General features: G+C 34.9%; 1 protein-coding gene across 1 annotated transcript in view; it reads left to right on the top strand.

The window, feature by feature from the left end:
• Positions 1 to 26,334, top strand: part of LOC124360637 (parafibromin) — a 56,665-nt gene extending 30,331 nt beyond the window's left edge. The window contains exons 8-10 of the mRNA XM_046814421.1: positions 16,506 to 16,735; positions 22,732 to 22,873; positions 26,206 to 26,334. Of these exons, the coding sequence (XP_046670377.1) occupies positions 16,506 to 16,735; positions 22,732 to 22,873; positions 26,206 to 26,242 (409 nt within the window). The 3' untranslated portion in view covers positions 26,243 to 26,334. The remainder of the gene's footprint in view (positions 1 to 16,505; positions 16,736 to 22,731; positions 22,874 to 26,205) is intronic.
• Positions 26,335 to 27,504: the final 1,170 nt, after the last annotated feature.

A 27,504-nucleotide genomic window follows, 5' to 3' on the forward strand; every position in this document is an offset into this window, starting at 1 on the left:
AATTAAGTTTAGATTGGTGTGTGATGTTTGTGGGGGCTTTTGTCATCTGTTGGTATCCATTTGCATTATGGTTTTGTTTTAGTGCTGTCTCATTATAAAATATATATTCTCATAAAATATTATTTCAATTTTTATTATTATTGCAATATAGTACTAATTGTATCATTCAAGCAAATATCACAAGGACAATTTTTCTTCTGTGGAAATTCAATAGTTCTTGAATAAGTATCCTGTTAAAACATATTTTATTTTGAGTTAGATATTTTGTCAATGTATTTAGTATTTTCTAATTAATATAAAGTTTTTACCCAAAAATTACAACCATCCCTAAAAATAAATAAACTATTAGTTGTAGGTATCCTATTTTTATATAATATGAAAAAATCCTATTGGATTTGAGCCACACCGAATTTGAAATTTTTATAAATTTATGCAAAAATCTCTATGATAATTTCATAGTGTATGGTTTATGTCACCTGTCGGTTTAAATGAATGGGATATAACAAATTATTTATTTTCAGTAATGTCAGTATCTGGTCATTGTGCTCACTGTAAGCCTTTTTTTCAACAACTATATATCTTCACTCTTCCTGTATGAATTTATTCTTGAATGAATGAATGAAGGTTTATTGTCATATTACAAGATTTAGCTGTGTTCATAAGACAGATGACATAGTCTCAGAAATAGAACAATAATAAATATTAAATAAATAATGTTACTGCTACGTAATACAGTATAACTTAATAGATATGATATTAAAGATTAAACATTATTAACCCTTTGAACCCCAGGCGACGAAATATCGTCGCCGAGAAGATATGCGAAGATCCCCGCGGCGACGATGTATCGTCGCCAATGAAGTTGCGAGAATCCCCGGGCGACGTAATATCGTGACCAAATTGGTAAAGTAGCGAATGTGCAAATCGGCTACTTTACAGGAGAGCTGAAAAACAGTTTAAGGTGCAACAAAAAATCCGGTATTCTTGTTATTTATAATTAACTAACTACTGATCCTTAAACCTTGGAAAACACTGTAAAAAATGTGTATTATTAAAATTTGCCAAATGGTTACATTTACCAAAAAAATCAGATTCGTTAGTTTACCAAAGTGACTATCATATACGTACCAATTTTGTTAGGCTACGATGAAGTAGCGAATCTGCATTATTGTTTAAGCATAATCCCTATTTTCACCTGTTAAAATAGGTTTCTGAGATGAGGGAACTGAGAAAAAAACAACACAAGTATGAATCAGCACAATCAATTTATATTATAATTAATTTAAAATTGAACAACTACAATCAAATTAACAAATGAAATTTTTTAATATTATTTTCAAAAGTTAAACGTGGTTAAAAACTTTTATTAGTCCAGTACCAGATTCATCTGGTTCTGGGAGGCCATCTCGTACACTATCTTCGGAGGGGAGATTGTTGTAAAAGCCGTGATAGATACATGGTATCTGCAGATCTTTTCAGAGTTTTTGAAGATCTTTCAGCTTTTTGTCGTTACTGGGAATCTAGTCTTGTACGGCTTAACTAAAGAGTTATTTGAAGGCCTGCCCCCTTTTGTTTTTGTTTACCTTTATAACGTACCTAAAAAAGGCGCATTTTCTGCGTAATCTGTTTTTACAAATAATTCATCTGGGTCAGTTTTTTCTGTATTGGAACCAAATAGCTTTTTTGAAAGGCAGATGGTTTTTATTATTTTTCTGGTCTACAAAAACAATCTTGTTTTTGGCCAACAGAAAAATCTATGAAATCGTCATGGCATAAAGGCATCACTTCAAATGGTTTTGGCTTGGTCCTTGCTGGTCGTATTACTTGGCACCACCCCTCTGGAGTAAAAATTGGAACATTTTTTTCTATGTTGTTCTATTTTTGCATGTATGGACTCACACTCCATTTTGGACTATGACCAGGTTCAAAAAATCTGTGATCGATTTGCGAAATTGAGGGATGCTCCTTGATAACATTCATACACATTAAAATGAATTAAAAACATTTTTTTTTTTGTCCTCCACAGCTATCCGACAACATTGTAACAAATTCAACATTGGTCTGGCTCATTAAAAATGTATAGATGCAGGTAGAAACCTCTGTACTGCCCCGTTTTTCCTTCTGTCTCGTCCCAGACACAGCAGGTGACACTTACGTCCTTAAGATTGTAGATGGTTAGGTTGTACACAGCTAACTTTCTTACGTAGAAGAATGGTCCACAGGCTCCCTTTGGTGTTTTGAGAACAGCCTGAAGGTCCGATTGGATTGCCAAAACATTTTGTTGCTCTTTTGCAACCTTCCTTGTTTTTGTCTCTGATTTTTTCGTGCTGCCTCTTTACCGCTCACAGTGCTCAATATTACAGACTATCATCATAATCAGCATCGTGTTTTTGTTCTTCGTGAGCTATACATTTCTTGCACTGATCCTTTTTAGGTCTGTGAAATTTCAGTTTGTATTCATGAAAGATCCGTCGATACTTCTCAAAAGATACTGGATTTTTGTTTTCTTCATTGCATTTTTCTTTATACAAGGTTTGTGCATAATTTTTTACACTTAGTGCACTCTCTAGATATTGATATTCAGATTTATTTCTTGCATAATGGGATTCCATTCTTGGGAAAGACAAAATATGTTCTCTGATAAACTTGTCAGTGGCAGGACTGTTTGGTGAATCTTTCTTTCCTCTTAGATCGGGGAGGAGAACACCCGACGAGTTAACCTTTTCACGTGCCCCCTCTTATAAGTGACTCTGAAATATTCAGGGTATCGAGAAAAAATTCTCGACAAAACTTCAAATGTGCCATTTTCAGTGTAAAATGTGTATTTCTTGGTGAAAGCTCTGCTTTGATTCCACTGCTTTTGTATCTTTCCTTGAAGTTGGTCGCACAGTGACATGTTTGACAAGAAACTGCCGTTGTTCCGATAAGGAAGGCAATTGATGAAAATCGTTGTAGATTTTTTCCTCGTTGTTCTCTTCTGGTACAATTATTTAAGCATTTGTGTTTGGCACGGCCGAGCATCTTGCTTGTTTTTAGAGGCCTTGAATTAACTAATTTTTCCTTTTACAGTACAATATTCAAGCCCTCTTAGTCTTTTTGCCTTTTGTTCTTGTCTTTTATAAACTCCAATTTTTGATATTTTTTCGCTTTTTTTGGTGATAAACGATGTTGGGTATCTTCTGAAGTGCTGAGTTGTTACTATGAATTATATTTGTATCATTGAGCTCACTACTTCTAACTAGTTCTCCAGGTCCGACGTTATTATTTTCAGATGCCTTCTCTCTTTGGAGGCCTATAGAGTTGTGTACATCTGATATGACAGCTGCAGAAAATGACAGTTTTCTTGAGTGCCCAGCTGGCCTGTTGGTCTCAAAAAGATAAAAAAGATAAATGAGCCTTAACATCAACGACAACGAATGTCAACAAAACAAAACTATAAACTCACTCACTGGTGTGTTGTTTTTTTTAATCAGCTGATTCCACAGAAGCCAAAGTAAGTGTAACAGCTGTTAAATAAGGGAAAGCTGGGGTAGTTAGTTATTCTAATATCTTATGCAGTATGATGATTTTGATGGAAGACTTAATACAGAAGGGATATTTAATTTTCTTTAGATGCAATTAAATAATTCGTTAATTAAATCACTTCAGCACTAGAAATATTCACTTAGGTAAAGCAGCGAATGTGCCACTTTCGCCTGTTTAGCATTTTGCAATATAAATAATATACTTTGGTAAAAAGGCGAATGTGGCATATTCGTTTGTTTACCTGTGAGTAGTTCATATACGACTGTTTAGCGTTGTGAATAGTGAGGCAAGGGCAAGATTCGTTAAAATAAACATTGTGATTACTGTTGTTATTATTGGGTCTGCACATTCGTTGTTTTACTGGAGTGTAGATCTCTCTCAGCACTTTCTGTTTAGCAAAATTAGCCCAGATTCGAAAATTTTGCACATTCGCTACTTTACCAATTTGGTCACGATATCGTCGCCATGGTATATGCGTTTAATACATATTTATTTGAAATCGTAAAATACTTATTTTATGAGTATTGATACATATTTATATGTATTTTATAAAATACTAATTTTTTTATTTATTTATTTACTAATTTATTTATTTAGGTAATATCAGTGATTTTTGTGTTGTACGCCTAGAGGTTTTTACAAGTTGCATACTTTTTATATAAAAATTCAAAAAAAGTTTATTTTTAGAGATATCAATATAATTTTTTTTGTACATACACAAAACTAAATTTAGAAAAATAAAATGTGGGGTGCCCATGGTAAAAATATTTCTTATTTTTTAATTAAAAAATCTTAAAATCAATTTTTTTTGCCTAAAAATCTATATACATATATTTTTAAAATTATTTTAATGCTGTTAAACATTTTTTTTATACTTCAGACTAATCTTTTTCTGTGTATACAATTTCATTCTGGACATTTTGGTGTGTAATACAAGACAATAGCATAAAAAATAGCAAAAGTATTAATTTTTTACAAACAGTATGCAAAACAGCTGTTTCTGCTCCGGGGATTCTCGGTAGTTCTTTAGGTCAAATGATTTTGGGTACGTTTTTTCCACCATCAATATTTTTGTCCGGGGTTCAAAGGGTTAAAATGTACATAAAAGCTGCACAAAGATGTCGGACACTGAAAGTTGTCAAACCTTGGTATCATTAATAATATAGTCAAATAAATAAAAACATATTCGTCAAACAATTCCTTTTCCTTGGTCTCCTATCATTAGCAGTAATAAATATTATTATCAAATCAACAATAACAAAATTTCAACCAAAATGATTAGTCAACAAATAAATAAACTCTAAAATTAAAAGCAATATTAAAATTTAAATAAATCAACTATAAACTAAGCAACAGTATTAAAATTCTGTATGTAAAACATTGGTAAAAGATTGTTTAGTCACACGACGTTAAAAGTGTAGAACGCCATGATTTAATAACAGTCATTCGTTAAAACAATTAACAAATAAAACAATACAATTAGTACCCAGTATAACAAATTCAAGTTGAAGTTTTTAACTGTCTTTAAAAATAACCCTTATATTTTTTCAGAAAATACCTTTAATCATTATTACAATACCTACTACTAGAGTAACATGGTCTACCCAAACCATAGATTGACACTTCTTGAAAAGGGCATGCACTATTTAACTCTGCGACTCCATAACAAGCTTCCTCGGCTCCTAAAAAACCTATCCTGCTCAAAACATTTCCTAAAATAACTAAAAAAAATTTGATACAGAGATGTCTATATATTTTGTACAAGAGTAAGTTCCTGTCAGATTGTACCAATATATAAATTACATTAAGCAACCTTTAGTAACCTTATTTGATCATTCGTATTTTAATATTGACTTATTTCATATAACATTTTGGTACTACCGAAATAAATTTCTTTTGAATAAAATCACATGAATGGCAGCAATAATGCACTGTTTACGTATAATGGCACAATGACATCTTATGTAGCTTTAGAGAAGTTGACCATGCATGCATAAAGGGATAGAGAGTTTGTGAGGTAATCAGCTCTAGGTAGATTTGGAGATCGTGCTACCATATTAAATATTATTTTACTGAAAGTTGTAATCTATTTGAATCGTCTAGTAATGATCTCATTTCATAAATTACATTTGAATAGTTTTATTTCAGAAACCCCCTAACCGACATTTTTTTTTTTATTTGACTTTTTGTTAGAAAACTATAGTTATTAGTATAAACACACAGTTTTGGTGTAGAAACCCCTTATCTGTAACCTCTATAACCAACACTAAAATGCAAGTGAATATTCTGTTTAGTGCAGAAACCCCTCAAGTGACAACACTTGAGGGGTTTCTGAAACAAATAGGGGATAATTTAAATTTATGAGAAATGACAGTTGGTAACACTGAGCCAGTAGCATTTTTCCCACTCATTCAGTTCTGGTTCAGCTGTTGTTTGTTTGTTAATACTGCTTATTTAACTAACCTAAACCTAAACTTGTCAGAAAATCTGAGTTAGTGAATAGTGATCACCAGTTTTGTTTATTAACTATACGTGTTTGTCACAATGAGTGAAAGTTCTGATGAGGAGCAACAACCACCAAGGAAGAAAAGAGGAACAACACGACCAGAAAGTTATAAACGTTATATCATACGTGATGCCAGAGTAAAGGGGGCAGGTTATGTTTCCTACAAAGGTAAGCAGGTGTCAAGTAAAGTGTTTTACCGAGGATATAGTTTGTAAGTGTCCAATCAAATGTCATCGTAAGATAAACAATGAGTCCAAGAAAAACATTTGGAACTTTTTTTACTCCCTGGAAACAAAAAATGCTCAAGATGTCTACCTTCAAACACTTGTTGAGGCCAAAGAAATTGGTAGGCGTTCCAAATGTGGACAAAATATTGAATCAATGAGTGAAGAACCAAATGAGCTAATGGAACAGGACACTAGAAGTTTCAAGAGAAAATCATACTTATGTTTATCATTTAAAAATTAACGGTTGTCTTATACCTGTTTGCAAAAGTGTGTTTTTAAAAGTCCATGGAATTTCAGCTGATCGTATGAAAAGGATTTGTCAGCTTTTGCTCCAGGAGAAAAGTCCACGTGACTTTGAGGGGCAAAACCCGAAGTGGAAACGCCATACCAGGAAATATCTGTAAACTTATTGATCAACATATAAAGTCATATGAAATAAAGGAAACTCATTATGGTGGTAAGCCAAAGAAAATACTTAGATGCTCGGCTTACTGTCAAGAAAAATGCATGAAATGTTTTATAGAGATAAAACATCCTGATCTAGAAAAAGTTTGTAAAATACAACTTTTATTACGGCTACTTTAAGGAAAATTTTTAATTTTTCATTTGGTCGTCCTCAAGTTGACGTATGCTGTCAGTGCGAAAGTTTTTCCAGTAAATTAAAGGATCCCCTTATGTGTGAACAATGCTAAACGTAATGTTGCTGCTGAGCTAATTCTTCACAAAAAGGAGAGCAAAAAAATTTTATCATTCCTTACAGTTAGCAAGTGAAGATACAAATTATGACACTGTTGCTATATGTTTTGATTTTATGCAGAACCTCTCCCTGCCCCACATACCCGTACAGGAGGTATTTTACATGAGGCAATTATGGGTAAACAATTTTTGTATTCATGATTTGAAATCAAATAAGGCCAAGATGTACGTCTATCACGAAGGGGAAGGAAACAAATCTCCAATGAGGTGTGTTCTTTTATTTTTGACTATATAAAAACGGAGATCCCAGATTCTGTAAAACATTTGATCTTATTCAGTGATGGACCTTTCGGCCAAAACAAGAACAACACTGTAATTAGGTTTTTAATGAATTTGTGTGACAACTGCAACCTAGAGACAATCACTTACAACTTCCCAGTACGAGGGCACTCGTACTCTCCTTGTGATAGGGATTTTGGTTGTATAAAGCGTCTCATAAGAAAGGTAGACAGGATCTACACCCCTGAAGAATATAGAGAACTTATTTTGAGGGCTAGTAATACAGGGCCGCTTTTCAGTTCACATGGTTAAAACAGATGAAATCTTGAATTTTCAAGGACTGGTGGCCACTTTCTTATAAAAAGTCCACTTCTGCTTCTGATGAAAACTTCAGGAAGGAAATGTTCCGAAAAAAGACAAGGAGCCCTTCAAACTTTCAACATATAAGCAGTTTTGTTTCAGCTCAAGAACAAAGGGAAAAGTAGTAGTGAAACCGTTTATTGATGGTATGATTTTCATCTACATTCACCTTCCTGTAAATGTGATAAGCCTCCAGAAACTACCAAATCAGCCGGCCTATCCCCAAGAAAGGTAAGCCTAAACTTATTTCTTAAAATTTGTTCCACTAAAATTTAGACTAACTCCATGAGAATAATGTAAAGGAATGATAAAATTAGCAAACAAGTTTTTGTTATTTTATTTCTCATCAGTAAAACTGCATTTTTTATAAAAAGTGGAATGGTTTCAGGTACCCATTAAACAAGAAAAAAGATACAGGATTTGAGAAAATTAACTGAGTACACGAGAGGTTATGAACATTTTTATAATGCAATCCTACTGTGGCCTACAACTGACTCTGAAAACCCTGAGGAAGTGGATCAAGGGTGTGAATAAGTTGCACTTCTGTCTTTTTATTTGCAAATAGATGTTTTCTCTGTAATAAATAATCATTTTTGACACTTGTTCAGTGTGTAATTTATTTTAACTACACCAAAAATACCATAAATAATATAAAGACAATGAAAAGTGTATATGGAACAACCATTTGGTGCAGAAACCCTTCAACTGATTTTTTTAATAATTTTTTTTCTACAAAAATGTAATATGTAGAGAGATAAAAACACAACTAAGCAATTTCTAAATGTAGGTGGAACCAACGTAAAAAACCTAAGATAAAGAAAAAAAAAATGTGTTTGTAGAGGAGAGTTTTTTATTGTTTTCCTAAAATTTACTTTTTGTTAGTTAGGGGGTTTCTGAAATAAACGATTCATTTAAGTATTGTGTATTTTTATTATTATCAGAGTTATATATATGTATATATATATATATATATATATATATATATATATATATAAAATTTGTATATTTTCTGTCATTAGTGGTGTACTTGAGTATGTATTGAATTTAAGAGATAAGTTCATTTTACATAACTGGTTCGTTTAAAAATTATTAGGAAAACATTACATAACTTGGAATTTATTGTGTTTATCAGTGATGGATAAAGTTAATAATAATTGTTTTTGATATTTTTTGTAACGTGTTTGTTTGTTTACATTGAGCCAACATAAATGAATAATAGTACAATATTTTAAATATGTGGTTGAGACACTATACATTCTGTAATATAATTGTCATTCCTGTTTCTTTAGTTACCAGTCATATGATGTTTTCAGGTGATCGCAGATTTTAACATTTGATGACATATCTTATTATAGACTATAATATTATCAAAGTAGATAAGCTAAGGGAAAGCAGTGCAGGGTAATCAGCTAATATACCTGATTATTCAGAAGTCAACTCTTCCCTTTCATAAAAGTTACAATCTTCCTGTAAATTAATTTATAATCTTCCTGTAAATTAATTGTTTATAACCATACCCTTTTGTGAGGAATCAAATTAAATAAATTTAAGCCTACCTGTGTACAATTCTACCAATGGATTTAATAACAGTTTTACATTTTTTTACGAGGTATGATCAAAAAGTTCCAGGATATATAGCAATAGAATGAAATGTCTCATAGTGATGAGGTTGGCAGCAGTGTATTCCCTGACTCAACAGTAGTACAAATGTTGTTTCAGATTAGTCATAACGTCACTGAAACAAAAATGAGCAAAGTTTGTTTGGGGTTAGTTTTATGGATTTTGGCTATTTTTTGTTTAATAAAAATTAATGTGAAAGAAGAGCAACGTTTTTGTGTGAAACTTAACAAAAATTTTTCTGAAACCTTTTTTGTGTTACAAGATGCTTTTGGTGAAGAATGTGGTCAAGAAGCCGATCATGTTGTCATTAGTTGTACAAGAGGTTTAAAACTGGTCAAACATCCACAGAGGATGATGTCTCGTTCCAGACGTCCTTCAACATCAATTAACGATGACAATGTTGCTAAAATGAGCGCTCTCATACGATCAGACCATCTACTAACAATCCGTGAAATGACAAAAGAATGTGCCATTTAGTTTGATTCATGTCAAGACATTTTAACTGAAAAACTTCAAATGCGTTGTGTTGTGGCAAGATTTGTGTCAAAACTGTTGATCCAATACCACAAACAACACCGAATTCAGATTTCCGAGGTACTTCTTGAAATGGCAAATAACGATGAGAGCTTCTTTAAACATGTCATTACAGGAAACGAGACATGGGTGTTTTTTTTTTTTTTTTTTTTTTTTTTTTTTTTTTTTTTTTTTTTTTTCTCTCCCTGGGGCGGCCTACTGCCATGCACTTAAGCCTCAAGGGCCTTTTGCGCACCCCGGAAACACCATGAGGACTTCCAGTCTACAACTTCAGCAGTTCAACAAACCGCCGAAAACAACCTATCAAGTCCTCCTGGGAAAACTCGCCACCCCCCTGTTCAAGCTACCAAAGATGGCATAACCGCTCTCTTGCTATTGCTGGGCAATCAAAGAGAAGGTGCTCAGCAGTCTCCTCCTGCTCATTACACCTTCTTCCACAGAGCGGATCCTCCTGAAGGATGCCAACTCTGTGTAGATGCTTCTTCAGGTGACCATGCCCCGTAATGAGACCAATTGACCTTAGAAGACATTGATCTGTTTAATGAGAGAAGGTCCGAGCCACCTTGGAGGAAGGTGACTGTAATACCATTCTACTCACTCTCTCAAACCCGGATGCAACCTCCACCTTCTACCATGCTCCGCGCGAATCCATTTCGAGACAACCCTAGAGGATTCACACCTTGGAACACCGCAGAATGGTTGAGGGCCCGTCATAATTGTTGCTGAGCCCTGGTTGGCCAGGGCATCAGCTCTTTCGTTCCCAAGAATCCCCTCATGACCAGGAACCCAACAGACGGTTTACATTGTTGATTCTGGCAAGGGAGGAAACGGTCTGATAGCAATCCCAAACCAGTTTGGATTTGATTGCACAGGAATCCAGCGCCTTCAGTGCTGCCTGACTGTCTGTGAAAATGTTAATCGTCTTGCCCCTATATCGCAGACGCACGAAGATTCTCACGAGCACATTCCATAATGGCTGCTGCGACCTCGCTTTGAAAGACTGTCGGATACGGACCCATAGGAACCACCAGCTCCCTACATGGTCTCACTCCCAGAATTCCAGCGCTCCCCGTGCCGCTTTTTGTTTTTTAGAGCCGTCTGTGTACCATTCGAGCTCCGCTGGTGGAAGAGGTTGCTTCCCCCTCTGACCAATCATCCCTTGAGGGCAAAATTATTCCTAAAGGGTTTGTCAAAGGAAAACTTTTGTGGCATCTGATCAGAGATCATGTGCAAAACATCCTCCTGTATCAGAATGCCAATTCTGCAGTGCCCACCTCTGCAGCCCGACCAGAATCCCGTCTGCTGTGAAGACAGTAGGCACTCTTCCTGGCCATAGCTCGAATGACAATGTCCAGGGGGGCAAGATTAAGACAACAGTCCAGAGCCGCGCCTGGCGCACTAGGAAAGGCCCCCGTGATAGCAAGGCTGGCCATCCTTTGGATACCTGCCAGACGTGCTACCACAGTCTTGGTTTCCGTTTTTGGCCACCATACGACAGCTCCGTACATTAGTGCAAGGTCTGACAAACGGAAACATAAAGCCAGTACAAGAGCCTCGGCTTCAGTCCCCAGGGCCCACCTAATCACACGTCTGCATTGCATTAGAGACCACTTAATACCCCTGGCAATGACCCTTTCTAGATGAGGTCCCCAGTTTAGAACCCTATCTAGGATCACGCCCAGGTACTTGACCTCAGGCTTCAGCTCAACGGTGAGCCTTTAAATAGAAAGGGACCAATGCCCTCCATCTGTCCCTCCTGGTAAAGGCAACCACAGCAGCCTTGGTGGGGTTGACGGTGAGGCCAACCTTATCACACCAGTTTCCACACCATGTTCAGAGCAGCATTGGTCAGTTCCGTGATTGTTGTGTTGAACTTGCACTCACAAGAATCCACAATAATCATCTGCGTACCCTTGTGCAAAGACACCGCTGCTATTCAAAGAATTCAGCAGGTCGTCCACAACCAGGTTCCACCAGAAGAGGAGAGAGGACGCCGCCCTGCGGACAAGCCCCTCGTAGCCTTCGCACTAACACTTGCTCCCATGAGGGTTGAAACAACAACCCTGTCCGTGAGCAAGGCCCCTATCCAGTCACACACCTGACCATCAACGCCACGTCCCGAGACCGCATTGATAATCGCCTGAGTGGCTGTATTATCAAAGGCACCTTCAATGTCTAAAAAGACTCCTATAGCTACCTCTTTTTTCCGCTAGCGTCTTCTCAATCCTGCATACCAATTGATGCAGGGCCGAGTCGCAAGATTTTCCTGGAGTGTAGGCATGCTGGTTAGGATGCAAAGGTCGCTCCAGAAGAGCTCCCTCCCATACAAACCTGGCAACCATCTTCTCCATGGTTTTGAGAAAGGAAGGAGGACAGGCATATCGGCCTGAAAGACTTCGGCCGATCCATGCCCGCCCTCCCCTGCTTCGGTATAAACACCACTCTGGGACACTCTCCAGGGTAGTGGGATGTACCTGAGAGCCACGGAGGCTCTGAACAGTCTGCACAGCTGTGGAAGGAGAATGTCCAGTCCCCGCTGCAAGCAAACCGATCTCACCACCCCGTCGCCCCCAGGAGCCTATAAGGACTGAATGAGTTAATAGCCCACTCAATCCTACTGAAGGTAACAATACGGTGCGCCAGACTCCACTGTGAATGGGTGGCGCGACCCGCATGTCTCCCCTCACTTTCGGGTGGTTGTTCACCCTCATGAACAATACAGTCCGGGAAGTGTGTTCCCATCATAACTTTCAGAACTCCTTCCGGCTCAGTAATGTAAACACCTTGATCGTCCTTGGAGACTACCAAGCGGCGAGATGGGATTCTTTGGCCAACAGCTTTTGCAGCCTTGCACTGGCCCTGCACACTGTCAATATCGGTGCAGAGCTTCTTCCAGGCTAACCTCTTAGCCGTACGAACCTTGCGGTTGTACAGTGCAAGAGCCTCATGGTAGGTGTCCCAAGTGCCCCAAGTTTTTGGCTCTCCTGAATAGAGCCCTGACCCTCTTCCTCAAAGAGGCCAGTTCAGAGCTCCACCAGGCTTACCTTTGATCTGTTTTTATTAATAAATCGGGCAGCTGAGATCGAAGGAGCCGACAATCGCAGAAGTTAGACCGTCAGCAGATTCGTCAAGCTGCGCCGCGCTGTGAATCCGTTTCCCATTAGTGGAATCAGAATCCAGCCGTGCCCTGAGGTTTTCCTTGTATGATACCCAGTTTTGTGTTCCTCTCGGATTCCTATACTGAACTTTTTCCAGCATCTGTTCACGCGATCTTGAAACAGATGTGAGCATGATCAGAGAGGGAAGGCTCGTCAGACACATGCCAGCCATGCATCCGACCAGCCATACCCTCCGACATCATGGTCACATCTAGCACCTCCCTTCTTGTCCTCGTGCGAAACGTGGGCACATTTCCAACATTTGCAATCATTAGACTACGGACATTATGTATTCTAGAAGTAACTTACCTCTGTTATTGGTGTTGGTGCTGCCCCCACGCCTCGTTGTGCGAGTTTGGCGTCGCATCCACCACCAGTTCCGCTCCACTCCTCCCAACATGGTCCACCAAGGCAGCCATTCCCTGGAGGGCGTGGACTCCGCATCATCATACGGTAGATATGATGATGCAACTAGCAGGCTCGTCCAGTGCCAGCCACCATCAGCCTGACTGTGGCGAGATCCCTGCAACAAAATTCCAGAACAGGAATGCTGTCCACCTTGTTGCTTACAACAATACATGTCCTGGCATTTTTCAACTTGGGCACTAACTATTTTCACCCCTGTCATTGAAAGCCCTGATATTTTTTCCCTTGCTGATCCAAGGTTCCTGTATCAGAGCCATGTGGAAATCTTTCGACAGGAAGCGTCTGCAGAATACAGCCGAGGCAGCCTTATTGTGCTGCAGGTTGATCTGAAGAACCTTGATCCCCATGATCAACCAACCGCCCCACCCCGCGCCCTCAGCTGGACCTGCTCCACACCACACAAACACATGGGTGTTTAGTTATGACATGAAAACAAGAATCAAATCATCACAATGGACAACAAAAGGCTCTCCAAGACCCAAGAAAGCTCATTAAATCAAATATGAAGGTCATGTTTATGGGTTTTTTCTTTACTGTAAAGGTGTTGAATACTATGAATTCCTTCCACAAGGCTAGACAATTAATTATTTTGTTTATCTTGACACCCTAATACAATTGTATAATGCTGTGAGAAGAAAGAGACCTGAGGCAAAGTGGTGATTATGTTCTTTATCATGGCAGCACCCCTGTTCACTTTGTATTAGTCATACGTGAGTTTAGTGCAAAAAACACAACACCACAAACAACACCAAATTCAGATTTCTGAGGAACTTCGGAATCTATTTCCGAAATGCATAGCAACGTGTACCCCATCGGAGGCATGATGCTCTTTACAATATACTGGTGTGTACCCTCAGACCCCCTACTCACCTGACCTGACTCCGACTAACTTTGTTCTTTTCCCGAATCAAGAGACCCCTGGAAGGAGAAAGACTTCAAACAGTTGCCAAAATTAAAGAAAAAAACTATGGATCTGCTAAACACCATTATAAAAAAAGAGTTTTCTGGATCTTTTGATTAGTGGAAACACCGGTGGGAAAAGTGTGTAGCTTCCCAAGGAGATTACTTTGAAGAAGACAAATTCGAATAACTTGTACATTGTATGAATAAATGTATAAAAATTCAGTCCTGGAACTTTTTGATCATCCCCTAGTAGCGTCTTCAATTCTATTCAAATGAAAAATAAATCCAAATGTAGCTAAGGTGCTTCAAGGATTTTGTTGTTATATTTAATAATTATACTTCTATAGCAAAATAAAATATAACGAGCAGTAATAAAAATACAAGGAGCATTTCCTCGGTTCTTATAGATGTAGCATCAGTGTTGCTGTAAGTACTGGAGTTAGTAGTATTGTTATTAGACGCCAGAGGGTTATGGGTACTACTGCAAATAAGTGATTTGTTTAGGAAAAACGACACCTTTAATTTGGGGAATTTGCTTTTTTAAGACTTTTTTTATAGTTTACAACATTTTTAGTACAGAATTATTATTAATTATTGATTAGTACTTTTATCTACATTGAACATTTTAAAGGTATTTCTTATGAACTGGAGAGGGTAATGATTATATTAACATGCTCCCAACAATGGCTAATTTCCAGACTTTTTATATGCGTCTTATTTTTTTAATAATAATGGCAATAAACCGGACATTTTCTTTAATTAAATTTTCAAGTATAACGAGAAAAGTATGTAGGCTTCGCAGTTTAGCACAAAATATTATTTCAATATGTACTTTCAATGTTTTACCATGTACCCTAAGGAGTAGCTAAAAAATTAATTTATGTAAATAATTAACCCTTTGAAGGCCAATCCATAAATTCATTTGTACTTCTAAACACCCCAGCCATTATATCCAGATTACTTGCCAAAAAGGCCAGCCTCAAAATGGCACTTTTGACACACTCCTACAAACACTGGTGTAACTCATCTATAAATAGTAGTATCTTAGTGATGTTTGTTTTGTTTTATTTAGTAGTATATATAAAAGCATCAAAATATATTTTTGTAATAATTATTTTTTTTTTATTTTTTTTTTTGTTTGTTTGTTTCAAAGTATTAGGATTTTTTTTTAAATTTTTTATGATTGATTGGTAACAACTATGATAAAAAAAATTATTTCAAGGAAACCATTATTATTATAAGAAAGTATACATATTTTCAAACAAATATAGAAAAAATCATATGAATATCTTCAGAAATAAAGTTTTTGGAAATATTTTTCTAGAAAACTACAACACAGCACACCATGCGAATCAACATGAAAGTTTGGTATTACTGTACAATGGTCACCTTATAGTTTTCTCTTGTTTACACAATTGTCTTCAAACACTTTATACATGAACATTTAAAAATGTATAGTAATAATAATTATAGTTAACAAATCTATATACACTATTTACACGGTCTTTTGTGCTTCTTTATGCACATTTGTGTTTATGGAAACACTCTGCATGTACTCCTTTGGTACATTTTAAACAATGCAGTCTTGTTCTCCTTCTTTGATTTTTTTGTACTGCAGACACAGCAATTCTTTTCTTTCTTTTCAGGAATCTTATCCATTCCAAGCCACAACAAACAAACAGCTGCTACCAAAGAGAACCGAACATTTTGTTTGATACGTCACTGCCTTCTGAATTGCATCTTTCTACTGAACAAAAAAAAAGTGAAAACATTTTATAATAATTTGAAAGGATATATTTTTACGTTTCGTTTGATATTGTATTACAAACTAAAAATAAAGAGGTAAGGAAATAATTTAATCAAATGAAGGGTGCCGATTTCTCGGCGCGATGCCTTTTTCGAACTGATTTTTCTATGCCGATATCTCGGCTCACGGCCGTTTCGGAAAAAAAAATCGAGAGCCAGTATATCGGCCCGTGGCCATCAAAGGGTTAAGCAATCATGTGTCCTACGGGGTTCACGATAGTCTGAGGCATTCCTTCAAACCACCAGGACAGGCAAACAATGAAAAGCAATAAGAAAACGTGTACCCGATCGTGGACACGTTACATTTTACAATATACCGGTGTGTACCTTATCGGGTACACTCAGCAGTTGTGAAAGATCACGTGTACCTCATGGGGTTCATGTCATTGTGAACGAGTTAAACCACGTTAAATTATAAACTAATACATGTTAAATCAATCTTTATTAACAGGATTTCTCTTACAGATTTGTTACTACCGAAGAAAAGAAGATGCAAGGTGCTAAACGAGACAATGACATTTTGCTACAACGGCGGAAGGATGGAGGCTTGACAGTTCCATACCGAGTTATTGATAACCCTCAGAAACTCACATTAGGAGACTGGGACCGAGTAGTGGCTGTGTTCGTAATGGGCCCTGCTTGGCAGTTTAAAGGGTGGCCCTGGGATGGAAATCCTGTGGAAATATTTTCTAAAAGTAAGTTAGCAGCATTATATTTTAAAACTGTACTTATGAAAGTATATACATTTTACTTAAATACATTTTGAAGTATATTACAAATAAACTCAATCAATTAAACTCAATCGTTGTTTTTATGTTATATGGAATGTGTATTTTATATAACTTTAGGACATTTATGGTCATAGGGCCTACATTTTTAGTATTTTTCAGTTACAATCACTTAATAATAATGTGTGATATGCCCTCAAAAATGGTTATGTCTATGACATCCCTGTTATTTAGCAGACCATTGCATATGAAGCCACTGGTAACGTTAGTCTTATTTATTTGGAAATTCAATATACTTAACTGTTCATGCCTTTTTTTAACCTAGCTGTTTTTAACACAGTTTATTTCTAAACACAGAATTATCGGATAAGTCAAACTTAAGTACGTAGCCGTTTCAGGATTTAAGCTGAGATGAAAAATTTCATAACAAAAATGTTACAAGCTCTTCAGACTATTTAGCAAAAATATATGTCCTGTAGAATTAATTAATAACATTGATGTTCAGCAGAGATTTCAATAATACTTATTGAAAAACAGTCTGAAGTTCTCTAATACTTCAGATTCCAGAATCAATATTTATATTAATAAATATACTGCTGTTAAAATATTTAGGACCTCAATAATTAAAAGATTATTGTGAAGAGGTTTGATTAAAAACAGTTTAATTAGAAAATAAAATTAAAAATTAAGTTTTCTCTCAATAAAATTTGGGTAGAGTACAGTAAGCGAACCCGGTTTTTATATTGATTAGTATAAACATTGATAATTAATATTTATATGTAGAATAGGAGCCTATCAATCATATCAACATATCTATAGTCAGAATCATATTTGAAATTAAAATACGTAATATAATACACACAGTGATAATCTCATAAATAATATGAGATATGTTGCTATTACAATCAAACAAACAATTAGAACTGGAAATAAGAAAAAGTCATAAATAATCACAGAATAATAACAACACAACAGAAAATACGAAATATACGTAACTATTTATGTTTTTTCCTGGGTAGTAAGATGTTGTTGAAAGCATCGTGTCTGTTAAACCATACTTGTTTTCTGTACATATAGTCACATAGATGATCTGCAAGCAGGTCGGCTGATATGCCACTTTTTAAACTTCATTTGTCAGTCCTCCACGAGCTTTTGATTGTGTTATTGTCTATAAAAGACAATACGTTTATTAGCCAGTATCAGTTCATTATATCAATATTTATAATTACGTAATATTATTTGTTAATGTCGATGTAAAAAACCGGGTCCGCTTATCGTACTCTCCCCAAAATATTTTAGTGTGGTAATTTTTTACCTTTTACAAAACAAGATAAAACTTTTTAACCCATTGTGGACTGTATAGTTTTGGCGCGCGGACACCAGCGGGCACGAATTAATTTACGGCAGCGGCCAAACGAACAGCAATGGAGCGCCACATTGTATCGCTCGCTATTGTATATTGGAAAATTCAGCTGTGAAGGTATTCGTTCAGATTGAACATGGGCCTGCTGGGGTATTCGTGATGTAGGAACGATAACACGCGAGCAAGTTTCCGGGGGTGGCAGGGATGATGTCTGAATAAAGCGGCTCGGGCGAAGCGATTACAACATCCGGGCCATTGTCTAGACTAAACCCGCTAACATGTACGTCTGCGTCGTTTAGTTCTGTGTCACTAACCTCAAATTATTATAATAACAATTGAGGAAAACATCCAATCAGAAGCACTAAAAAGCAGAGAGTAAAGTCACATGAATGATTTTTCAACTTCGACATACAACTGCGATCTGTAGGATATTTATAAAACTTTTGAAAACTCTAAACGTAGACCGTTGTAAAATACTCTTAGTTGACAAGTGAAGACGATCACCCGATCTATCAGACATTAATAGACCTATTTGGAGGGAAACTTAAAAGCAGACCGCTTTTGCGACCTGAGCTCGTCAGTGATCCGCAATGGGTTAACATCAGTTTATCTTTAAAAAACTAATTAGGCCCTTAAAAATTATTAAATTTGTAGCCTTTTTTGTTCTGTAGATACCAATGTTTAAACCTAATTGAAATGGATTCCTTTCTATTAGTACCTTCAATAGAGATCATTAAAAAATGTCTTATTGGTTAAACGTTTTTATTTTAAAAGGTTTTTAAATTTCAAAATAAAATCTAACATAACCTAAAAAAATCTCCAGTACTTGTAACAGACGCCAAGACAAGATGTTTAGAAGCGTACTCAGTTTCGTTTTTGTTCTTTAGTGTATCAGCTACGGTGCATCAGCTAACAGCGCTGTCATAGCAACAAGCATGGCCGTTGGATACTACTTTCGTGTAAAAAAGTCTAGGTAACTAGTTTTAAATGTTAACCACAAACTAACTGTTGAGCAAAAATTACGGGAGTTAGATTAAAATTTAGCTTGTTTATTTATGCGTCTAGACATATAGAGCAAATTGTTACATACATTAAATTTAAATTTTTATGTCAGTAAGAACAAAAAATTGAGTGGTTTTCGGCAATTTCAACAAAATTGCAATTTTGAACAACGTAACCAGGAAAACTTGTAATCCTGTTGAGACCAAATTTTTTTATACAAGAAGTGTGTAAAATTAGAATATGTAATTTTAGAATGTTTGAATTTTATGGATAAAAGTTGTCAAATAACCATTTTAACTTTTATTTTTAACTGGGTCTGGTTAGAAACTCGCAATGGTCACGTTATTGAGCTTTTAGTCATTATTATAATTTTAAAGGTCATTTATTTTTATAAAACCCAATTTAAAACTAGTTTTTAACATTACTGTACTTAAACAGATTTTTTAAATTCATCGTGACCAGCACCTGCTCGTTGGAACGCACGAACTGTCAAAGATTGTTGTTATGTTTATCATGTGCGCCCCACTCTCACCTTTAATTGAAAGAGGAAGTTGTAATAAATTAAATATTGTTTTAATATATTTGGCCATTTCCCATCAGCTTTTTTCATTTGGGCTTTGGACCTCCAACAGGTTTAGCAATGAATAATTAATGTTCAAAATTGCAGTTTAAAACCCAATACCTTTTTTTCATTCTTTCAGACACAAAACTTGATTTTTGTTTGTAAATAATTTTGTTTATACGTCTAGACACAGAACTCAACAAGCCAAATTCTAATGTAACTCCCGCAATTTTAGCTCTATTAGTTAGTTTGTGGTTAACGTTGAAACTCTGGTATCTATACTTTTTCATCCAAGAGTAGGCGAGCGTCTTCTAACCAGACAGTTTGTCGATCGGCGGCACAGTGCGGTGTCTAATGTTTTATATGCATTAAAGTACATGTGATGACAAAATAAATGATCCTATAGTATCATGGAAAAACAACAATATAAGTTTAATGCTGTAAACTTATTTTCAAAATGCTATGTACTTTTCACATCTTATTTTATGCTATGTTTGTTTGAAATGTGCTGCTGTCCACTTACTTTGACACTAAATTAACATTTTGACATCGATTGATTTTACTGTCATGGTATTGTGTTGGCTATGACCAGTAGTATTTTGGACAAATAATTTGTTACTTACAGAATGAATTAATGTTCTCATTTAAATTATATTGTATGTATTACAGTAATTGTTGTTAATTAAAAAAGGTACAATCATTGTTCTATACATAATTAGTTTAATTTTTACACAAATTGGACTTGGTAAACTAACTCTAACCTAATTTTACCATAAAGCAAAGTTTGCATTTCATTGTAAAACAATTTGTTGTAAAATAAACACAACTAATTAAAATTAGGTACATAAGAAATTGGTAAATATTGATAATAATTACACAATTTTTTGTCCTGAAATACTTGAATTGCCTGAAAACAGTGTTTACACAAGTATGGCTTCTCAGGACACTGTTCACAAAATGTGTTCACTTAACCCAATTTCTTAGCCGCATTACATCCTCTTAGTTGTACAGCTTGCTTGTAGCACAATCTGCAGTACCTTCTGACCCTGTGTTTACTCTTTCCTTATTCAGTAAAGTTTTGATGTACAGTCAGATTATTGTGACCTATACTTATTACAGAAGTAATCGAATTATTGTCTAGAAAATTTGTGAAAGAACGTGAAAGATTTTCTTTAAAATTTGTGATTGACGTGTTTATTCTGATGTCTGCCAGCTGTAGGTCATGCCTTTACAGCATCAGTGTAGGCCAGTGAAAATTCTAGAACAGTGGTTCCGAGGATTAGTTCTTTGGCTGTTTTGTGGTGCCATTTTCTTGACTTTCGTACAACACCGCTGTACGATGAGAGTTAGCCTGATACATTGTTAGCCATTTTTTCTTTTTTTTTTATTCAACTATCTAAATGCTTGAAGATCTTATTGCTTTTCCTATCTTATTTTCCTGTGAGAACATACATGACTTCATGTTTTGTGGACAACTTCATACTTCTTTCTTGTCCTTCCATTTGATTACTACAATTCCATCTTTATTTTAAAGTGTTTTCAATTACCAACAAGGTGGGTTCTTCTTGCTAAAATATTTTTCACAAGTTGCACTGATGTGTAGTAGTTGTTAACATATAAGATGTGTCTCTTACCCAAGTAATTTTGTATGTGCTCCGTGACCACTGAGGTTGGAATTAGTGCATTATTTTCAATCCAAATGGTTTCTTTACCAATTTAAACTTTTATGCAATTGGTATACTCCAGCTGGTCACAAGTTTTAAAAAATCTTTAGGCCACATTTGTGGGCTTTATTTGGTATTTAGTGTCGATATGACAGTCTTAATCTGAAGGGAATCGTGCTCTCATCTATTGAAGGATCTTGGTAGCAGAATTTTAGTTTAAAAAAAAAATCTTGTTCAAATTTAGTACTAGGAGTAAAGTCTCCTCACGTTGTTCAGCAGCATGGTCGTTAAAATGCGAAAAGTACAGCATCATCTGGAAACGGTTTCTGCTCATAACTTGACTAGCAACAGAACTCTATACAAATTGTTTTGACTGACCAATAGTTTGTTAAATGCTGTGAAGATTGGTGAAACCCATCTATATGGGGATATCAAAATCTTTTTCCGTTTCTACAAAATCTGTAAGAGCCCATTTATTAAGACTACTACTTCGGTTCAATGTTGTTTCTCATATAATAATTTACTGGTATTTCTGTTAATCTCAATGAAAACCCATCTATATGGGGATACCAAAATTTCGTTTCTACAACATCTGTAAGAGTTCATTTAATAAGACTACTACTTCGGTTCATTGTTGTTTCTCATATAATAATTTACTGGTATTTCTGTTAATCTCAATGACTATCATTTTTATTATGAGGTCAGTAAAATAAGGTGATTAATAATGTAACAGCATCATGAGCCATATTCATTTGGTACTCAGAAGTAGTAGTGAAAGGAAAATTTTGTTGCCTACCCTTAAATTCAAGTCCATGCATCACTTCACCGTCATTTTCACCTGAACCGCCACTGTTCAAATTATTGGTATCCATTTACATGAGAGACTCACCATCATCATCATCACTTTGGCAAAAAGTCTGGATCTTCATCTAGGTTTTCATCACTTGAACCACTAAGACAAACCACTTAGTTTTCCCTCACTTTCAATGTCGTGCTCAGGATCTGGTTTATTTAACATAGGACACTCCAAAAGTCTTTGAATGTGGTCATCATTCACTTCTCTATATTACATACAATGAAGTTGTTTACTCAAACTTAGTTTAGTTCACAAAAAAAAAAAAATGAAACAAAAGATTATACAAGTTTTGGCGAGAATGTTCATCGTGCAATGCTAGCCAAGGGCAGTCAGACGTTATTTTCACATTTTAAATATAATAGTAAATTGCTATAGATTCTTGAAGATTGAAAATTAAATAGTCACGTATTAATAAATAGAGAAGTAGAATAAATTCAGTCTAAAATAATTAAATGTTTGTGTATTGGTGTGACTATTCGATAATGCCTTTTAAGCTGTTGATATATTTTGTTATAGTATGCGGCTTTCATCTAAAGTATGATGAGATGAGACTGGACAAGAATGTGGAGGGCTGGGCTGTGTCTGTTATCCAGTTATCTAGAACTAAACGCCATTTGGATCGAGCGGCACTTATGGTCTTCTGGGAAAGACTAGACAAGTTAGTAGCGTATCTCAAGTTTAGTTATAGAGTGCTGAATGATCCTAGTATAAGTAGATTTAAGCATAGGTTAGCGAACACTGATGGATATACAGAGATTGTTGCTGATAACCTAGATACGGCTTTTAATTCTTTCATGAAGGTTCTTTCTCATAACTTTATGATTGTTGTAGTTTAAAAACTAGATCTGTTAAAAATGTCAATAGAAATTATAAGAATCACAAACCTAAATATTGGTACACTCCTTTCTTAAAGAAAATTAGGCTATTTCTAGATGTAAGCCATAAGAAATGTAAGACAAATCCTGATCTGTTAGAGATTCATAGGAAGGTTAAAAGATTCTATAGAGAACAAATCAATTTAGCAAAGAGGAATGCCAATGATAAATACATTCTAGAACCACATAACCTATGTAAAGCAGCCTGGAATGTCATCAGTTCTGAAACTTGGCGTATGCTTAAGGAAAGATTACAGACTGAGCTTCCAATATCTACTGGTGATTTAAATGATTATTTTGTAAATATTGCTGGTAATTTAAAAATTTAAATAATGTTAATGTCAATTCAAATTCAGCTAGTGCCATGGATATGCTAAGATCTTCTAGCATAACAAATCCTCAACTACTGCCTTTTAAATGATATAATGTAAATCCCACTGACGTATACAAAACTGTTCTTAGACTAAGCAACTCCAAATCTGAGGATATATTTGAACTTTCGAACTTTGTTTTTAAGAGTGTAATAAGATAAATACTTTGTACTTGTACCTTAACCTTTGTAGATGTTTAGTGTAGGTGTCTACCCTCAATGTTTAAAAACCACTGTAACTGTGCCTGTGTACAAAAAAGGGGATACATCTAATGCTAATAATTATCAGCCTATAGTTTTAGTTCCTGTTGCTTCTAAGATAATAGAGAGTGTAATAAAGTCTCAAATTGAATATTAATTTGAACAAAATCATCTATTATTGTCTACACAATTTGGTTTTAGAAATAATTTGTCTAATGTCAAGGCTCTTGAAACTGTTGTGTGTTTTATTACAAAGGGTTTTGTAAATAGAGAAGAAATCAGTATTTTACTTCTTGATCTTAGCAATGTAGCTCATCATGGTTTAATTGATAAGTTAAATTATTATGGAATAGAAAGCAATGAGCTGTCACTGTTAAAGTCTTATCTATCAGATAGGTGTGAGTTGGTCAAAGTCGGTGAACAGATCTAACCTGATCTTAGATGGGTGGCAAGCGGGGTTCCTCAGGGCTCTGTCCTGGGTCCCTTCTTGTTCATTGTTTTTATTAATGATTTTCCAAATTTCATGCCTAAAAAGAGTATTCTCTATGTTGACGATACCATGTTAATGTGTTCACATAGACTTCCTGAAATTAATTCTGCGATGATGAGTTGTATGAGGGAAAGATCTAACCTCTGGTTTGCTGCTAACTGCTTACGTGTGAATGAGAGGAATCAAACTAGGTGTTAAACTTACGTGGAAAACTTATACAGATGTCCTTTGTACTTGTTTATCAAGAGTAACTTTTCTGTTAAAAAACATAAATTCTGTACTAACACTAATGTAGTTAAGGCTTATTTTGCTTCGTTTCACTCCCATTTTTTTGTATGGCACCTTGCTCTGGAGAAATTCCAATGGTGCTAAGGATGTCTTCATATGTCAAAAGAAAGCTTTACGTACAGTTTTTAATATTAGTTTTGGGGATTCATGTAAACCTTTCTTTATAGAAAATGGTATACTTACACTTCCTTGTATCTTAGAGTACTTAATTTTTGTCAAGGAAAATTTAGATGAGTTTCATTTGAGAAGCTCTGCTCATGAATATGACACAAGGTACCGGGATCTTTTCGATTTGCAATTTGCTAACCAAAACCCAACATATGTATCTGTATATTAATATAAAATTGTTCAACACGTTACCAATTGTTAGGATTATTAGTAATGAAAAGTTTAAATACATTATTTGTGGGACAACAATAAAATATTCTTAATTTAAAATTTAAATCACATTAGCAATGTTTCAACGTGTGAACTAGATAATTTTGATGATGTTCAAGCACTGGCCATATGTTCTTAAACACTGAAAGAAAATTTAATTAATTATATTAAAAATTAACACAACAACAAATAATTATTTACCTAGCAGCTGCTGATGTCATACAAATTAATTAATGAGTAGGAACTGACTATACAAAACAATTTTTGAGATTAATATAGAAATACTCCAAAAGACAGTCATAAGTTAAAAATATAACATGTGTTGGTCCTTCAAACTTTTTTTCCAAAATACAGTGTACGAAACTTTAAAGTATTGCTCAAAAATCTATTGGGAAATAAAGAAATCCATGACCATTACAATTATAGACATGGTTAATACTATTGTCGCTCCACAGAGTAGCTAGATGCTTTTGAAAACGCCATCATATTCTGGAAGGAGATTGTGTAGTACATTGCCTGAAGAAATCAAGGCCAACCTACCATTTATACTGCAAGAAAATTAAAATAGCAATGAAGTGCTGACTCTTGCAGATAATTCTCTCTATTTATTACATAAAACACATAATACCAACTGATAGTTAATATACTTGTCTAGAACAGTTATATGGTAAAGACCAGATGGCAGTTTACTGCTACTATTAATTTTATTACCTATAGTACACAATCCAATTACATACTTCATCGTATGACACAACATTGATAATGTCATTGGTGATGGATATGTTATCCTGCCAGACTCGACGGTATACAGGACATCCCATTCCGAAAGGTTAACTGATCTCTGTGTGAATCATTACAAAGTCTGAGATTGGCAAAATGCGGTACTTTGGCAAAGGTAATATAAACCGGTAATATATATATAAGGTATATATAAGGTAATATATATATATATATATATATATATTTTCTTTGGTTGTGGTTGTGTACCAACCACATCCTATCCTATGTTTCGGTTTGGATTTGTGTCTTCAGTCAAGGATTTCATGTGTAGAAGCAGCATATTTCCGCTGCAACTCATATCTTAAGCCAGAATATGTTTGGTAAAACAATAACAAAATAATACATGTAATAACATATACATATAATATGCAGTTACTTACGTTTCAATAACTTATTATCTTTGGTATATTAGCATTCTTCTAAGTCTTTATTTAGTGTATACCTGATAGTAAATATTTTGTATTAAGAATTAAGGTTATTGAAAGCAAGAAGGATCAAACATGTTCAATTTAGAAATAACAATGTTTAAAATAACATTAAGAACTTGAAAAGTATTAATGGATAATAGTTTACCTGTAAAATTAATTTTATGTTGCATTCTGTTTCAGGCACTTGATGAAAAACAAACCTCATCTTCGATTCTGAAAGTCTAGTTATGTGCCTCCCATGTATATATTTAATTCTCTATGACATATTCCAGTTATTGTAGATAAACTTTGTTTATAAAGAATCACTAACTTGTTTGTTTTCTTTGCCTTTTTCAACCACATGAAACTCTTGGTTATTTTATTTTTAATTGTTTGTCACGCACAGTATCAGTTATCAGATTTAAACAGTGCCTTAAAATCACTGTGATTCAATTACTTAATTATAAAATATGAAAATCCTTAGTTACATATTTTAAAATTATTATATTGTTTTTCAATTGAAAAGAAGTATGAAATTGTTTCATAAATCATAACATACTGAGTGAAGATTAAAATTAAATTTATTATAAATGTATTTACAACGTAATTTAACTAGTACTGAGAAACTAAAACAATAATTCCCATTGAATAATTGTGCAGAGTGAAAAAATATACAACTATAGGTAGCACTCAAAGCAGTAGGTCACTGGTAACTTGTTGTTACCATAGTGCAATATATTAGAGATCAGAGGTCAGTCTCAATACCAGTATTTGTAATACCGTTTTGTACACTTAGGTGATTTCTTATAACAATAAATAATCATAGCCTCTTCAGGGGACAATATAGTCTGTCACACCAATTGGTCAAGCTAAGAATTTAACATGAATGCTGAACATTCACTTTTATTTTCACCTATCCATTATTTTTAAATTGAAGGTTTCACACTAAAACTAGACTTTCAAGATTAGAAACAATTTAAAAACTTAAATTACAAAATCATAACTAGCTAAATGAGCAAAATAGAGTGCTCTTCAGTATGCCATATCGTGTGTGTGCCTAGCACTTCTTATCAGTATTGTCTACATTGTACTATCACTACTACATATATAGTAAATAGTAATGTAAATGACTGCATCGTACATTACATAGCTCTAGCTTGACCTCAGTGCTAATAGCCGTTGATCTTCATCGAATATGCATATGTTGTACTCTGCATCAGTATTGTCTTCTCTGATATCTTTGATTGTCTTCTTAAGTGAATTTTTATAGACAATCAACACAAAGCTAGCAGATCACTGTAATCATCCTTATTTGCAACTGGAGGCTCCATGCATCCTATTACAATCAGGTAAACAGGAACCTTGGATCAGTGTCCTTGGTAGTTGTAATAGGGATCATGGGTAGAAAAAACAATATAGAATATTGGCTTGTTGCATATATACGGTCATAATAATTTCACATTAGAATGTTACACCTAATGTAGTTGGATCACAGCCCAA

This window comes from Homalodisca vitripennis, chromosome 4 (genome assembly GCF_021130785.1).
Source record: "Homalodisca vitripennis isolate AUS2020 chromosome 4, UT_GWSS_2.1, whole genome shotgun sequence".
NCBI lineage: Eukaryota > Metazoa > Arthropoda > Insecta > Hemiptera > Cicadellidae > Homalodisca > Homalodisca vitripennis.